Below are 17,001 nucleotides of genomic sequence, written 5' to 3' on the forward strand. Positions count from 1 at the left end.
TCCATTTTACCAAGAAATGTGGCATTTCATTCGTTTGAAGTGTGAGTATTTTTATCTGCTCTGGTATTTAAGAGTTTCCCTGTTTTTTTGGAAAAAAAATTTTTTCTAAATCATCGCTGAAGGATCATAAAGTGTGTTTGAAGAAGAACATGTACATGAGCTGATGCTGCACAGAGTTCGACATAACTTGGTGATTTTGTAATGGAGCAAATCAGTCTAACGAGATCAGCCGACAGTCTGCTCTTTGTCTTTAACCCAAACCTGTTAACACCATGAACACCATGAAAACTATATATATATTTCTGCTGCTCCTGCACTGCGTTATTTTTACTTTAAAAATTACTCTTTTGTCCATATTTGTCCACGAAATCAAAACAAAGTAACTCATGTTCTGTCAGAACTGCTACTTTTCTCCTGCATCACAATTTTTTTAATTCAGCTTTATTTATATAGCAGAAAATCACAACAGCAGAGTTTGTGAGGTTGATGTCGGTGTGAGAGGAAACTTAGCAAAGCTAACAATGACGTGAAATTTGAGAAAATTGACATAACTAGTTCATTTTAATAACAACTAACTCGATTTAGCGATAGCGCCACAAATAAGTAAAAACCTGTGTCCAAACACAAGGACGGGATGGGCACAGCTTTTTACTTATAAAAACTAGTGCGAGGTAATCGTAGCTTGGATCCATGTGCTTCCCAGACTGTATGTAATACTGTAGAAGCAGCTCTAAACATTTAGAGTGACAGCCTGCAGGAAAAACCCAAAGTTCTACACCACGCTCACAGCTGGGAGCTGCCCCCTGGGGGAGCTGCAGACTTGTTCTGATAACACTTTAAATTAGCATTCCCAGCAGCAATCAGAATCAGAATCAGAATCAGAATACTTTATTCATCCCAGTCATGTCAATAAATAAATAGTGTATACCATAAACTTTATATTTAAATATTTTCCTTCCTAAATTTGAGCTGTAAAACAGATACAGATACATGAGCAATATGGTGAGCTGATAAAACATGTTTTCCCATCACTATGTTGTAACTGCGCCTCCCTGACAGCAGTTTTTAAATACACACAGAGGCTTGTTAAAATTCAGTTGCATCCGTCTTTTGCCTAGAATACAACAGAAGAAGGACGGGCAGAGCGTTTATCGTGACAGAGAGGATGTTGGGTGAGATGGAGGCAGATGAGCCCAAAGGTGCAGAAACATGAAGACTACAGACACAGCAAACACCGGCCACTAAGAAAAAACACATATTCCACTCCCCAACCAGTTGCCAAGTGGTTGCTGCAAAGAGCGTGCTGCACCGCTGCAACCAATGCATTTGAAAAGGCGGAACTTTTATTTTCAAAAGCAAACTTCTCCGTTTCTGCTTTCACACTTTTAAGAGATTTCAACCTGCTTGACATGTTGTCATTTTCCATACTGACTGCTGCCAACTGCAGCAATCTGCAGGCAGCCTTGTACACCTCTTTAGTACCAAATTAATGGCAGCAACCTCCAGCCATGCACCAACCAGTCACAGCCATTTTTCCCTACAGACCAGCGGCTGCGTGTGAGGCCTTTGATTACAGACAGCAAGGTGAGACGCACTGCTTTGAACATTAAGATTTAATTGTGATGTTTTTGTCACCCTGCTGTTTTCAAAGAAAGAGAATCTGCTAGATGGGGTCGACCTCAGGTAATTAGAGTAATAAATCCTTTACGCTGTCTGATTTCAAGGGCAGTTGTTTTGATTGCTGGAATGGTTCAAGGCTTTTGGTAATAAATGTGCAGAGAAAGGAAGAAAACAAATCATACTGTGCAAAATAATGTTATGTAGTTACACTACTAGGACTATAGTATTATGTAGCATGATGCTACGTGCTAACAGCTTAATTGAACTTTAGGATGTGGTCTGATGAGAGTCCTGATCAGAACGACAGTGTAACGGTTTCCGAGCTGCGTGATTACATAAAGCATCTGTGCACGACGGGAATAAACACAAATTCCCACCTGACAAAAAAGTTCCTGCTAACCTTTGAAAACAAGTTGTGACCAAAGATTTTCAGGTCAATGAATAAATGAGAATAAAAGCTAAAAAAGCAGGCGACAGTGATCTTTTGATCTTGTCTATTAAATACAGACAGTTTCACGCATGGTTTTGGCTGACGGTGAAAAGCTCAGTGACGCTGATCATTTTGAACCGGGATGGACTTTTTCTGACAGATTACGGGCGTTTTCTTGCCGGGGCCCTTTGCGGTGGCACCCCACTGTGCGCTCGCAGTGGAAATAAATGAGGGTCCTGGATTTTCTGACACAGCTCTATTGTGGTTCTAAATGCAGCCAAGAAAAACACCCAGAATAAAACCCAGCCGAGAAAAGTTATAAACCAAAAGCCGTGCTAAAGCGTAGACAGATGAAAAATGGCAAAACTTGCAACAAAAGCAACCAGTTTTTTTATTACAGCACTAAAACGGTGACATTTTGGTCAGAGCTGCCTTCCTCACATGCTAGTTTGCAACCTTCGTGTCACTTTTTCTGCCGTTTTGTAGTTGGAGCTGTTTTCTGACTCGGATAATTTTGCATGTTTCTGCAGCTCTTTGCATCTACCCTGCATCTCTTCAGAGTCACGTTACATTGTGTTATGGAAGTTTGGGATCTGTCTGTAGCTGTCATGCATCTCTTTTTAAATACTCTCCATCTCTCTATCATGATTTCTGCCTTCTCTATGAGCATTTTGTATGTTCGAGGCTTTTTTACATCTCTTTATGGCATTTTTGCATCTCTTTATATTTATTGTCCATATCTTTGTAACTGTTTCTACTTTCTGTATTGATGCTTTGCATCTCTATTTTGAGCTTATTTGTAGCTGTGGGCGTTTTATTTTTCTGTGCATTCGTTTTGTGTCTCTTTGCATATCTTTATGGTTATTTTGCATCTCATTATGGACATCTTATTTCTCTCTGTAGCTATTATGCACAGTCTCTTTATTGACGTTTTGTATTTTTGCATAACTTTATGTTTATGGTTGTTTTGTTTCTCCTTTCTCCAGTGATTTTGCATCTCTTTATGGACACTTTGGACCTCTTTGTGGTTTTTTGTGGTGGACTAATGGACCTATGTTCCCCTTAGCCTTGTGCACAGCAGGCCCTTCAGTAATCCTTCCATTCTTTATTTTAATGGTGAATGTACTGGTGTGAGTCATAAGCTTAACTTGGTGAACTCTACAGAAACCCAATAGATCTGCTGAAAATCAAAGGTTGTTCAGCCGTGACCATGCTTCTGCTTCCTGTCTGTTTAATATTTACATATTTTTGCTCATTTCTCCAGTTTTACACTCCGATCCTCCAACCTGGTTATGAGAGCACATTGGAGTCACCGGACAATGTAGGCCAGGTGCAAACAACATGTATACTGACATCCAACTTGTTATTCTCTTTCCATGAGCCGGTCAGAGCGCTGATAATGAGAGCCTGGGGACCAGGCTGAGGCTGCTTTGTGTAATGGAGAGAAGACAGTGTTTATAAGGTTCCTCAATTACTTATTAAATATTTGAATACACAAAGTTATACTACATCCAAAGATGGATATGTGGCTAAGCGTTGTTTCTGGTGGGTAAGGTTGGCTCCCTAAACCCCCAGACGTTTGCACTTGTATTTAAAAAAGATGACTCAGTTTGTGCAGTTCATACTACTAATCAACTGAAATCACATTTGTTATGTATGGTCATAAATCACGTATAACCAATGTGATTTGGTCATAAACTCAAATGAGTTTGACATGGCAGGTCTACACAGCTTATAATGTTACATGACCAGCTGTAAAATAATAATGATGATAACAATAAATTGTGTTCTAACACCACTGAAAGCGGTGAGATTGGCATTTCTAAGTGCAAATGACCCTCTAAGATTTCAGAAGGATCAGATTTATGTGCCAGCTGATTCTCTTTTCGTCTCTGAAGTGCTGCTGTTCCTTCTAAGCGCCACAGGAAACAGCCAAACTGATATTCACTGTGAGTGTGAGGAGGCGCCCAACATCAGACCTACATATACCTGTGAGTGTGCAGCTGTGTTCAGGCGCACACAGACATATTGTGCAGGGTGGTAAGCCGATGATGAGCATGAACAGCCCTCTCAGCCCTTCCTCCCCCCCATCCATCCTCCCTCCCTCTCTCCCCTATAATCGCTGGGCTAATTCACCCAGCCAGATTTGGCAACAGGCTTATTAGAGTCATTTCACACAACAAGCAATGACCTACGCAGACGGCGCAGCGGTGACTATGTTCTCCCCAAAACATCCGCACACAGAAATGAGCTTTAAACACATTTCATCACCAATGATGAAACATCGACATCTCCAGTTTCTTGCTGAAAAAATTCATCCCAGTGCCCCAGATTTTTTTTCCCTACAGCCAGCGGAGAGAACGTGAAGCACAACATGTTTTCCATACAGGGCAGTCTTATTTTTCTCAGACAAAAGCCTCCTTTCTGCTTGTTTCTGAGTGCGTCCTCGGGCTTAACTTCCCCGTGATTGCGGTGAAATTTATGGGCACCGCATTGGTGTCGTTCAGCAGCCTACCTGCAGGTAAACAAGGTAGGTGTCTGGCAGTAGGAGCAGGTGTCCGTGGGAATGTGTTCGTGCTTTTTTGTGTGATGATTAATCCGTCAGCCGTCCCCCGAATATCTGCTGGTTAACAGTGTGTGTGTGTGTGTGTGTGTGTGTGTGTGTGTGTGTGTGTGTGTGTGTGTGTGTGTGTGTGTGTGTGTGTGTGTGTGTGTGTAGCCTGCAGACCTTACCGCTGTGCGCGCTGAACCAGCGGGGTGCGATGTGCAGGGGCAAGGTGTCAGCCAGCGACCCCCGGGACCCCAGATACAGCACCCCGTCCGTGTGGTGCCCTCCGCCCCCAGTGTCCTGGTAGCCGGTCCCGTGAGGGGCCGCGGTAGTGCCCCCTGACCCCCCTCCGGCTCGATCCGAGTCCGTTCCTCTTGGGGTGTAGAAGCCGAAGGGCACGGCGGGACTGTGTTCGATGCCCATCCCAGCCACGGAGCTCACCGAGCGGCTCCGCAGGCCCATGGTGCCGCTCGGCCGGTAGTGACCAAAGTGGGCCGAGGGTGGCACCGCGCTGTCATCCGTAGAGACACCGGGAAAAGCACCCCGGGGCCGCCCCGCCGTGCTCTGCTTTCCCCCCATCCAAAGCGGGGAGAGGAGTGGGTGGGGGTTCTGGGTGGGTACAGGAGGGGGCTCGGCTCGATCCGCAGAGGGCAGGCTGTGCCCCCCTCCCCTCGCTCCTGTCTGTCTGTCGGCCTGCCTGCCTGCCTATCCGTCCGTGTGTGTCGGCAGGCTCGTCAGCTCTGACTCTCCGCAGACGCAACAGCCCGTTTCCCTGCTGAGCGGAACATGAGCCAGCCCTGACGTCTGGATTCACCTCACCTGCACACACCACCGGGAGGAACGAGCGGAGAGCGTTTGACTGACGCCGAAATCCGCGCTCCGCGAACAGATGCGCGCGCTGCGCTGCTGCCCTGCTGTCCCGGCTGGTTAACGCGGCTGTCTCATCGCAGGCGGCCGGCCCGGATCACAGCAGCGCCGCAGTGTTCCCTCCGCTGCTCTGCCCTCATCTGATCTCAGACATCGTGACAACTGTTGCTGTCTGTCTGACCGCCAGCAAAACGACGGTCTGTCTCTGACACACACACGCGCGCACACACACAAATAAATGACGTCGTCCGTCCGGTATGGTGGGCTCGCTTTTTTTCCCACCCCCCGGAGATCGGGGTCACAGTGAAGCCGCTCCCCTGCGCTCAGATCGGCGCTACGCTCCTCTCCGCTCCGCCTCAGCCGCTGCTGCTGCTGCTGGCCAGACAATGGACGCGCTTAGTGCGCAGGCTCGGATCATAAATACAGACAGTATGGGAGACAGATGCACGCCGTTTCTAATTCCCCGACATGGGATTGGCCTGTTTTTCTTTCTTTTTTTTCACATGTTGGATTATGGGGCATTTTAGGACAGGACAGGTGTGACGGCGGTGGAGGGGGAACGCACCAGGTAGCCGAAAGAAAAAGCAAACAAACAAAGGAAACAAAAGAACTGACATAAAAATACACAAAGACAGAATAATTTTAAACTGCTCTGATCGCTCGTTAGTTATCGTCCAGTATCTGTCCTGTCACAGATATATCGGCTCTAGCTATGAAGTTTCTACATTATCAGACAGTCACTTTATGGTTATCGTGGTATCGTGCTGGATTTTGGACGAATTGAGGAATAACTATCTATATGAGAAATTAAAAAAATGTCACGAAACAGTCTGAAAATGATTTGAAAATCCAGTCAAGTCTTTAAGTTCTGATGATTTTCATGGTGGGCTGACCTCCAGAATAAAGTCCGTACAGCAGCATTAATATGTTTAATTCCACTGACATCCTTTCAGTTCACCTTTGCAAGGTAAAAGATGCAGCAGGATGTGGACCGAACCACTTTGAGGTTTATGAAGGGGAGTCCTTGTTTGTTAAAACTTTGAACTCTATTGTTTTTACAACTCCAGAGCTGTATATCATATTTTTGTGTTCACCATTATAAAACTATGGTTTACAATGATGCACTGAGGAGGAAAGCACTGTATATAAACAGTCACAGGTCTTAAAGAGTCTGGATTAAAACATTCTGGGAATATATCTGAATGGTTGGTGAATCCCCTCTCAGATTAAATTCTTAATTAAAACATTAATTAACCCCTTTTCTTCTGCATCGTCGATGCTCCTCTGCTGCTGCCCCACAAGGTCAGGCCTTAAGTCTTTAGTCCTGCAGACTGATGTCATTACCAGGCTATTCACAGATTTTGCCACCATCCTGTATGCTAAGTTATTGGGATCACTGGTGACCATGTTTGGTTTGGGATTAGGGCTGCTCCGTTTAATCCTGCATGTGTGTGTCTGTGTGTGTAATTAGGCTGGTTATATTCTCCTTGGCTCTTTGTTCTTCCACAGTAAAACAAAGTCAGACTCGTGCAGCCTTCTTGGGTTTACTACCCAATAAGGTAAACTATTGTTGAGTACTTACAGTACAGTAGGTGTTAATCTATCCCGCTATAATGACAGCAAGCCTATAAATGGATCCCTCTCTGCTCCACAGGCATGTAAACACACACAAAGCCAGACACACACAATCAGCTCCAGCTGATTTAAAGCACCGCTGCAAAATAGTGGAATAAGGGATAAAAACAAAAATACAGCTTAAAGTAAAAAATCCCTGAAATGAGGGGCAAAGGTCAAAATACAGGCCACATTATTAAATCAGGCTAATGAATACATTGTTAAAGAAACAGTGGTAATGTACAGCTCCATGGTTAGCTACTATTAATAAATAATTATCTAAAGGCACCAAGTTATGATGACATATTGTGACTATTCTAGATAAAGGAATAATATAGACTACAATAGCCCTTTATTGTCATTGTACATGTACAACACAAACTGTGAGGGCTCCTCATGAACTCACAATAATTAAAAAAAACTGGGTAGAAGGAGTTGGGGGTAATATTTCGAGAAAAATGTTTTTTAGGGCTTAAAGTCATACATTTATAATAAAACACTGAGAAATCTTAGAGGAAGATTAAAAACCTGAATATTCTATAAGATTACAAAGGCTGCTGTCCAGACCCTGCAAATTCAAGGAATATGGGAACCAGAACAACATACAGAAATAATAAATATAAATGTAAAATTTATTTTCTTCCAAAGAAAATAAAGATTTTTATTTATTTATTTTATTAATTTCAGAATAGGCCCACGTCTCATCCCATTACAGCTGCTGTGATAGGCTCTAATGCAGTACTAAGAAGTAATAAATAAGCAAATATGGATTCAATTAGTCAGTTAGACATGAAATATTTAATTCACTTGTAGTTTTGATTTTCAGTATTAATGCTCATAAAGGTAATGGATGAACGCTTAAAACAGTTATGATGACAGCATTCAAAATGTAAAAACAGTTAAGTAAATGTAAAGTATATAATAACAAAGCAAAAAAATGAGCCATGTTAGATAAATATAAAACACTGAAACATGAGCAGTGTGTTGGTGATTATACTAATATGACAGGTCTGGATAAAAGGCCCAAAATGAGTAGAAATCACTGGTGTAGAGGTTTAACATGAGATCTTAGTAACACTGATAACAGACAACATCACACACAGAATGTAAAATGAATAAAAGAAACAAGGTTTGCTACACAGTCTCCACACAGGAAAAATTAGAAGAGGAAAAACTGCTTTTTGACACAGAGGATAAGAAATCAACTTGTTAGTAAAACTAAAATGCTTCCCTTGCTTCTCATGCTCTCTCTCTCTCTCTCTCACACACACACACACACACACACACACACACACACACACACACACACACACACACACACACACACACACACACACACACACACACACACTGCACCAGTATAATAAAAAAATCAAGCTCACAAAAACACAGTGTAAGCAGGTTCTCAGCCAGTTTTCTTTTTAATAGTTCCAGCGAATCCATAACCAAGAAAATTTTAGTGCCACCTTTTAACAAGTTGCCCATATACATTTAATACATTTATAAAGGAAACGTGACTTCTAACTTTATTTAATGTTAACAAATTTGACATGTTTGGTCCGCAGCTGTGAAGAATCTGAGTCAAAAATCTGTTTATTAAAGTATAACTAAACATTAACTCTCAATGAGTGGATTACCAAAAATACCCTAATGAAGTAAAGGATTCATTAACACCCTTAATAACATTCTCAACATATCATCATTAGTTAGTTTAGTCATAAAAGGCCACTTAACAGAGGTGGTGAAAACTGGATTACCAGCCCATTTCTGCTATATTTGTATATTTTTTTCAGGTAAAATGGGGAGAAAATAGCGTTTTTCTTTTGCATGTGTGGATTTTTTTCAAACCCACATGAAATATAACTTTAGAATGTATATTGCACTTATTTATTTTCTTCTTTTGTCTTTTTAAATGAATGCATGGTCTCTTTGTGATCATTTTGTGGTTGTTATTAATTATAAGTTTCAATGCATCTTTTTTAAAGGCCTCCTGAACCATCGTCAAGGATTTCACGGAAAACAAATATGACTTATTAGAAAGGCTGCAGGAAATAGTCACTGAACTGTAGACTGCTTAAACAGCTATGCAAATCAATAAGAATAAAATAAACAGAACTCAGAGTGAGCTATAACAAAGTCACGCAGTGTTTTTATTTAAAAGGAGATTTGATTGTAGCTCAGTGGCTGTGCGAGTGTGTTAGTGCTCTTCACGTCTTTCTTAATGTTCAGTTAGTGGCTGCAAGCTGGGAAAACAATAGTTACAAAGCTGCCGAGGCAGAAATGAGCATTATATTTTGATCTTCTGGCTGACACGCTGCAGGTTTGTCTCTCAAGGATGCACCACTGACACCGTGTGGTGGTGTAGAGCGTTGCTTCATCACAGACAGAAGGAAGAAATCCAGGTACAAAGACGCCTGAAGGTTCATTTGGCTCTGATAATTTTCTTGTTTAATGGTTTGTGACATAAAACGCAGTGAATCCAAATGATGGCAACTTAAATTACTTGAAGTTTGCTCGCTTCCTTGAAAGCTGCCTCCATTCCGGTTAGCGGACAGTGAAATGAATTTAACATGCTGAAAAGCTAACATGTTTGCTTTTCTCACTTTTATGTAGCTTCTTAACAATAGCCAACTTTGTAGCGCTCAAATGCAGCGCTCCAAATTATTAGAAGTTACTGTACTTTTGTCATTAATGACCTCCTGACAACCTATATCAGGGAGGTCAAAGATAAGGCCTGGGGCCTAGAATCAGGTCGTCAAAGATGGATCTGTCCCACTGTATAGCTTTGAAAAATGTGAAAGAGGGCAAAGATTTTGGACTTTTAAATATATCTTAACAGGTTTTTCAGCTTTTCCTGCTGATACAGACCTCACCCATGGACATTCATCCTACATTACATTCTGTGAATTAACAAAAACTTTCAGTTTCTTTATGTAGGTCATCATGGTCAAGGATTTCACTGAAACCATTGCATACTGTGATTTATTTAAAGTATACAACATATAGTCGCTGAATTCTAGATACTCTTTAAACAGCTATGCAAATCAATAGAATAATGGAGTCCTGTGTCAAAATGCTCATCTGCAGTTAGGTAAAGTGTTTACAAAAGCAAAAGCATAATAAACTGTAGTGTCTACTTTCAATGAAATGTATTCAGCAGGCAATAAACAGGTTGAACAGCACTTGGAGTGAGTCCACATATTAGACATTAATTTTAATGACACAAAAAGAAAGGATCTGTGGAAGATAATCTTTACATAATGCTGGTCTGCAACAACAGACCAGGTCTTCCTTAAAAACTCAAATTTGGAGTTAGCAAAAAGGATTCTATTAACACTCATCATTTTCCAAGAGTCAGGTTTTCTGGTGCATGTAGGAACATTCGTGAGAAATCCCACAAAACACGTATAGCTTTCTTGATTTAACTGAATTTGCAAATCACTGCTTCAATGATTTCATATGTTTGCTTGTGCTCCTTTAACAGAGGTGCGTCCACAAACTTCACTCAGATGGACACGCTGCTCATGGCTCTTCTCGCTGCAGGATTTTCCCAGGATTCATCAGGTTGTTTGGGTCGAGGGCGTCCTTGAGACTCTGCATGACCTGGATGCCCACAGGCCCCATCTCCTCGCACAGCAGCGCCCTTTTTCCTAAACCCACTCCATGCTCCCCTGTACACGTACCATCCATGGCCAAGGCTCGCCTGCAAGAAGCAAATACATTTTTTAGGAGCAAAAAGTTTGAAAGTTTTCTGAAACCTTTACAAATGTTTCAAAATGTTTCACTTTCTATCCACAAACATTCATACGAAAGTAATCGCTGTGAGCCAGAAGCTCAGGCTTCAGGCTGTGTTTTCTTGGCTCTATATGACGCAATACAGAGTGTATATTTTTAATATGGCCAATTCATGGTCCACAGCACAGAAGCCCCACCCACCTGCTGTTGGAAAAGGGGCAGCCAATCAGAAGAAAGATGGCTTAAAAGGAGAAGGACGGGAGTTAGAGTTGTTTCGTGCATTGGAGTCTCCGCTGCCTTCACTCAGGTCTAATTCAGGTGAGCTGTGGCTTTCTTCCATCTAATCCTCTATGCCATTACCCTCTGTGGTCTGAGCCTGACCCTGGCATAGCTGGTGGTGTTTAAAGTCTTTGAAAACAGATTTTGAGAAGATTGTATTGGTACATAGCTAAACCCCTCCATCTATAGAAAGACAGCCCACAAGTCTTTGCAAGTCCCAAGACTTAAACGTTTGGCCCTCTGGAATCAATATTAACCGAGAGAGATGGGCGAGAGCGCGATTCCAACGGGGAGGAATTTGTTTGAAGATAAGCAAGCGGAGTAAGGAGGATTACGGCGAGTGTGGGGAGGATTAGGGTGAAGAGAAACGTGTTGAAGAGAGACTGACAATGAAGGTAATAACAAGGAAAGTTGCTAAAATGGAGCAGTGAGGCCAGGCTGCCTGACAGGTACATGAGGCATACGCGCTCAACCAATAAGACTTAAAAAAAAGGAGATTACTGTTAGTAAGAACATCTGGTATTCAGTAACAATGTGTGTCTGCTTGATGGGATCTGAAGGAAGTATAAATAAAACATTACAGCAGCTGTCAGGTGGTTCGAGGCTCCTGTCTATGTCTTTTGCTAGTACAATAAATGTTTTTTAATGGTAATTTTAGTGTTACCATGTAGCTGATTACTACTGTATGCGATAATAACCTTTTCAGAGGAGTGTTCGTTCAGATACACGTTAAAAACAGTCAAGATTACTCTGTAATCATTTTATCACTTTGATCATGTTAACGACATCTGCGAGCTCAGTCACGGGGGTGGGCGGAGCTTTAAAGTCTCTCCTCGAGCTGCACAGAATGCAGGGCTGGTTTCTACTTGAAGCTGGTCCATGTGGGCATGAACTGTATGTGCTGTGTGGGAGAGTCCACATAGGAAGCAATGCACAACGATACCAGAGGCCATATTAGATAGCCAACAACATTCAAAAACAAAATACTGGCAATGAGAACTGCACACATTACAAGATAAACTTTTATTAACTTCAAGGCAAGCGCCTGACGCAACTACCAGTGGGGGCGTGGGACAACTTTGACTAAAACATGAGAGGGTAGACAACATATGTCAGGCTAGTGACCAACTGTCAGCTTCAAAGCAGCGTGTCCAGTGCGAGTCGCCTCAAATGGATGCAGCTTAACTTCCTGGACAACTGTATTACCCATCAGATATGTCCATACAGGGACTCCAGTTAGAGTGAGGTCTGCTTACTGTAGGTTTGTCATAATAAAAATGACAAACTAGAATAAAATGTCTGCTGATTAAACACTGTACATTTATTTGTATGAATGAGTCACAGATATGAACTGTGTCCTCACATCCTGTTGTTGTCAACCCTGAAGCAGTGAACGGCTCGATGGATGGCGACAATCTTCCAGAAAAACAAGTGAAATCCTGATTGGTAGAAGATTTGTGAGTGAGTGCGAGGTGACACCATACCTAGCCAGTCTCTCAGTGAACAGGTGGACTCTGTGCATCTCCTCGGGGTCATTTGGATCCACCACCATCAGACAGTGGAAATTCCCATCGCCCACGTGGCCTGCTATGGGACCTGAGGGCAGAAGCCATCCACATTCAATACAGTGCCAAAAACCATCAGCTTTTTACATCACTTTCTTCTTCTGTGCTCTTGTGATGATACACCAGAATGACCCCTACATCCTGGAGCTTAACAAGAGTTCCTGTATTTAAAAGTTGTAGTATTAGGAGTTAAGTCTCATTCATTGATCCCTTAGACCTCAAAGTGCTTCCTTCAGTTAAAATATGCACCTCAAACTACACGTTTTAATCAACCTTCCTGCAGCTTCTCTACTCCACCACACGGGTCAGCTGACCAGCTACCAGAAAGCTCAATCAAACTGGTTCACTGAAATCCCAAAAAGAAAGAAATTATTTTCTTTTCATAAATTTCTATTATTTTTTTTCTAACATTAAAGATGAATGCTTTGAGGAATAAGAGAGATTCAAGTGCCTTGAATGAACAACATGGTGTAAAATTCAGCTGTGGGTGCGCTTTCAGCGTGAAGTCAAGTGGATGTGTGCTCACCTGTAAGTCTGTTCTCAATCAGGTCCTCCTTTGTCTCCACAATAATTTGAGGCAGTCGAGACAGAGGAACACACACATCTGTAGAGTAGGCCTACACACACACACACACACACACACACACACACACACACACACACACACACACACACACACACACACACACACACACAGGGAAGATAAGGTCACGATATTGGAAAGGCATCAAGCAGGTGTCTTGTGCAATCTTCAGGATTTAAAACGTTAATAAAGTGAGACATAAAAGTGCCTCCGAGCAGTGACTGTGTTTGTGTAGCACAGCGCTGTCACACAAAGCCTCACTATTAAAAGGCAACATATCCAACAACCTCAACTCGAATGGTACTGAGTTTTCACACAGCAGTGATAAGTTATAATAATATCACACTGCAGGCTGTGTGTAATCCCTTTGGAGCAATATTACATCTGCCCAACACGAGAGCCCTCTCACGCTGTAATACACCTTCTTCTTTTTACCTTCCTTAGTGTCAGTGCCGAGGAAAGGTGTTTTAGTGTACAGTTAGCTCCATAAATGTTTGGACGCTTACACTCTTTTCTGTCACAGTGGGTTTTAAATCAAACTGTCAAAATATGATTAAACCTCTTTATTCCACAAACGAGGTGAAACAGCACAGGAGGAGAGAAACAAGGCACAGCACAGACTGTCACACATTTTTTTTCCCTTTTCCATAGTTTATTAGGGGCGGGACCCTCTAACCTCAAGATACCAAGCAAACAAAACACAAACAAGAACTGCAGTAGCCAATAAGATACGACCACGCACTGTTTAGTTCACTGCTCAAAAATTAAAGGAACACTTTGAGGCCTCAATGGAAAAAAATCGTGCTGGATGTCTATAATGATATGGACTGGGTAATGTGTTAGGAAAGAAAGGATGCCACATTGTTTGATGGAAATGAAAATAATCGACCTACAGAGAAAATCATGCTCGAAGTCCGGTCTCTGAAGCAGGTGACTTTGTTTACCTTGCAGCCCGGTCTGAGAGCCAGAGCAGCGTACCAGGCATCATGACGAGCTTTCCACAACCGATTCCGTGTTTCCGTATCTCGAGCCCACTGAAAGTCTGACCCTCCGTTACTCTGAGTGATGTCCTCTGTAGAAACACACACACTGACCTTCAATGGGAGTTTGCTTGCTTTCAATAAATCACATTACATCCAAACTTTAACCAAAGAGAGAAAATCTGCTCCCACTTCCACAACACTACTGTTATGTGACTGTTAAGCAGTTTTCAGAAGCACTGTCCTGAGATCCAGTGGATGGACCAACCAGTTTACAAATAATAATAAGCTTTGTTGGACACATCCCCTCACAGACAAATATTTGTGACTACTGTTAACATCTACGACAGTCTACAACAAAACCGAGGACCCTGAAATGTTTACAAATGGTTCACTGACTTCATGACTCTTTACTTTTCATATCCTGGCCATATCTGGGAAACTAACACTAAAGCTCAATATCTTTCAGAAACTGCTTTATCTAATGGGAGAACATCTGGTCTGATATCAGCAAACACACACACCGGCTGTTTTGACCTGTTCCTCGAGGCTTTGTTCTGAGCCGTGGAACTCCAGGAACAGAGTTGGGGTCACGGGGTAGGACAGAGAGCTGAACCTGTTGCACGCATCAATCATCACATCATCCAGAAACTCTGGATCACACACACACACACAGGACAAACACACGATTAAAGGAAATGTAGGTAAGATGATCTAAAGTCATTCACTTGCATCATTGCTGCGTAGGTTCCAGCTGTCAATAATTGGTATTGATCTCATTTTCATCTCTAGTTTGAGGATAAATTCTTCCCTCCTGGATTCTATACGGTTTTTAAGTGATGCTGTATGAACCCTGCCTCCAGGTCCTAAACTACTCTGCGTTTATTAAGGCTGCTGTGTTTTAACATGCTTTAATGTTTTGTATCTTGTTCTATTTAATCTGACCAAGCCTCTAAAAACAGTCAGTGATCACTGTCGGCCTCTCTCGGGTTTTATTACCACTATACATTTTAAAGCTCAGTTTTTAAAACCTTACAATGCAACTACAGCCCAGCCCATGCAGCAGTATATGAATGACTAACCTCGTATTGTGGATGGATTATCTCTATTGTTCTCCTGACTGAAGTTCGGTCCGTTTACAGCATCCTGCCATGCGATTGCATTTGTCCCTAATCATTGGGAACCCTCACGTTAACGAGTGGAAAAAAGTTAGCGTTCATCCTCCAGCATTACTGTGTTTATATTATGCTAACATAGCTGTGTCACTAGCAGTCACGTAGCACAACATTATATACCAGCTAGTCCAACTTCAGTAACCCTACAAACGTCACTGCTGTTTAGTTTTCTGTCTTCATTTATGTTGGAAGTGATAGCAGAGCTGTACGTTTGAATTTTTCAGAAATCTCTCAGTCAGAACATAGTATATTATGTTTAGATGGAAAGTAGTGAGCTAACTCCCTGCTAACTTTGAACTCCGTTAAACTTCATAAATCCTGTTTTCATGGATGGCTGGATGTTAAACCTAATTGTTACACACTGATCACTTTATTAAAGTTTGTAACTCTCAGTGACGCCGCAGTGTTTGTTTGACTTTGGGACCTGAAGCAGAGTTTGGACCCCGAGGTCAGACCGTTTTACCACTACCACTGCAAAAATCGCGTTTCTGAAAAGAGCAATAAAGTTTTGTCTCTTCCTCATTATGTCTATAAATCTTTATGTGTCTGTTTTCTCCACGACTGAGGCTTACGCTAAGAAAGGAAACAATGCGTTTACAGTGAAGATGATGATGGGAATAATAGAATTGAGAGAAACACATAAATAAGGAATATTTAAGTGATCAGTTATGTTTTCACCATTTTCACCTTTAAACAGTATTTCGAACTTTCTACATTAGAGTACTGGATCCTCAACGTTTGATACACGGACCTTATTCTGTGAAACTTTGGCAATGTTTGAAATGTTTGTTTTTGAGTGCATTTTGCTAACATCATTTTATTTAACAGTTCAAAATAATCCAGAATTATCCCTTAACATTGAGCCCTCTGAATCACAGTGTGCCGTTATTTTGCATTATTTCCAAGTTTCCTGCTCACCGATGCGAGCGATGGGTACTCCAGCTTGTAGCGTCTGCACTGTGCTGTCTACAGCAGCCTGGACAGAAGGAAATGAGCAGACCGCTGACACCATGGCCTCTGGGATGCCATAGAGGTGTAATGTGGTCTTAGTGATGATCCCCAGGGTCCCCTCTGAGCCTACAAACAGGTTTGTCAAGTTATAGCCAGCTGACGTCTTCCTGAGGAGAGAAACCAAGACAGAAGCAAAGGTAAGAGGCTTTCAAGATCATAACGATACATCACATTTGCCTGGTGAGTACCTGGGACGGCGGCCCTTCCCGGCAGTGTGTACGACGCTCCCATCAGCCAACACTACCTCCAGGTTTATAACATTTTCCCTCATAGTCCCATAACGCACTGCATTAGTACCTGATGCACTGGTGGCAGCCATACCACACAGAGATGCATCAGCTCCAGGATCTGAGACAAAGCACATAACCAGGGTTGGGTCAATTATTAAAAAAGGACACATCTGTAATCTGACAGTAACTTTGTATAACCCAGATATTTACAACTTGGGACAACCGCAGTGACCACTTGTGAATAAGAGGGCAGCTGTCATGAACTTTAATATTTTAACATGCTAACTGAGGCCTGTAGCACATGCTCACAGTTGCTGATGATCAGTTAATGATCTGGCTGCTACCTACTCTCTTGTACTTGTTT

At 42.2% G+C, this 17,001-nt stretch overlaps 2 protein-coding genes across 3 annotated transcripts in view; both read right to left on the minus strand.

Moving 5' to 3' along the window:
* znrf1 (zinc and ring finger 1) overlaps positions 1–5,811 on the minus strand; it is a 62,060-nt gene extending 56,249 nt beyond the window's left edge. The window contains exon 1 of the mRNA XM_085414894.1: positions 4,784–5,811. Coding sequence (XP_085271020.1) covers positions 4,784–5,177 — 394 coding nt within the window. The 5' untranslated portion in view covers positions 5,178–5,811. The remainder of the gene's footprint in view (positions 1–4,783) is intronic.
* Positions 5,812–8,488: 2,677 nt separating this feature from the next.
* ldhd (lactate dehydrogenase D) overlaps positions 8,489–17,001 on the minus strand; it is a 51,405-nt gene continuing 42,892 nt past the window's right edge. For both annotated transcript variants that reach the window (XM_085414892.1, XM_085414893.1), the window contains 7 exons: positions 16,596–16,755; positions 16,315–16,514; positions 14,746–14,874; positions 14,186–14,313; positions 13,185–13,275; positions 12,578–12,689; positions 8,489–10,782 (listed from right to left, as the gene is read on the minus strand). In XM_085414892.1, coding sequence (XP_085271018.1) covers positions 10,602–10,782; positions 12,578–12,689; positions 13,185–13,275; positions 14,186–14,313; positions 14,746–14,874; positions 16,315–16,514; positions 16,596–16,755 — 1,001 coding nt within the window. In that variant the 3' untranslated portion in view covers positions 8,489–10,601. The remainder of the gene's footprint in view (positions 10,783–12,577; positions 12,690–13,184; positions 13,276–14,185; positions 14,314–14,745; positions 14,875–16,314; positions 16,515–16,595; positions 16,756–17,001) is intronic.

The sequence above is a fragment of the Rhamphochromis longiceps genome, linkage group LG7, assembly GCF_057381845.1.
Source record: "Rhamphochromis longiceps isolate RC_006_pf linkage group LG7, R_longiceps_female_GT1.1, whole genome shotgun sequence".
NCBI lineage: Eukaryota > Metazoa > Chordata > Actinopteri > Cichliformes > Cichlidae > Rhamphochromis > Rhamphochromis longiceps.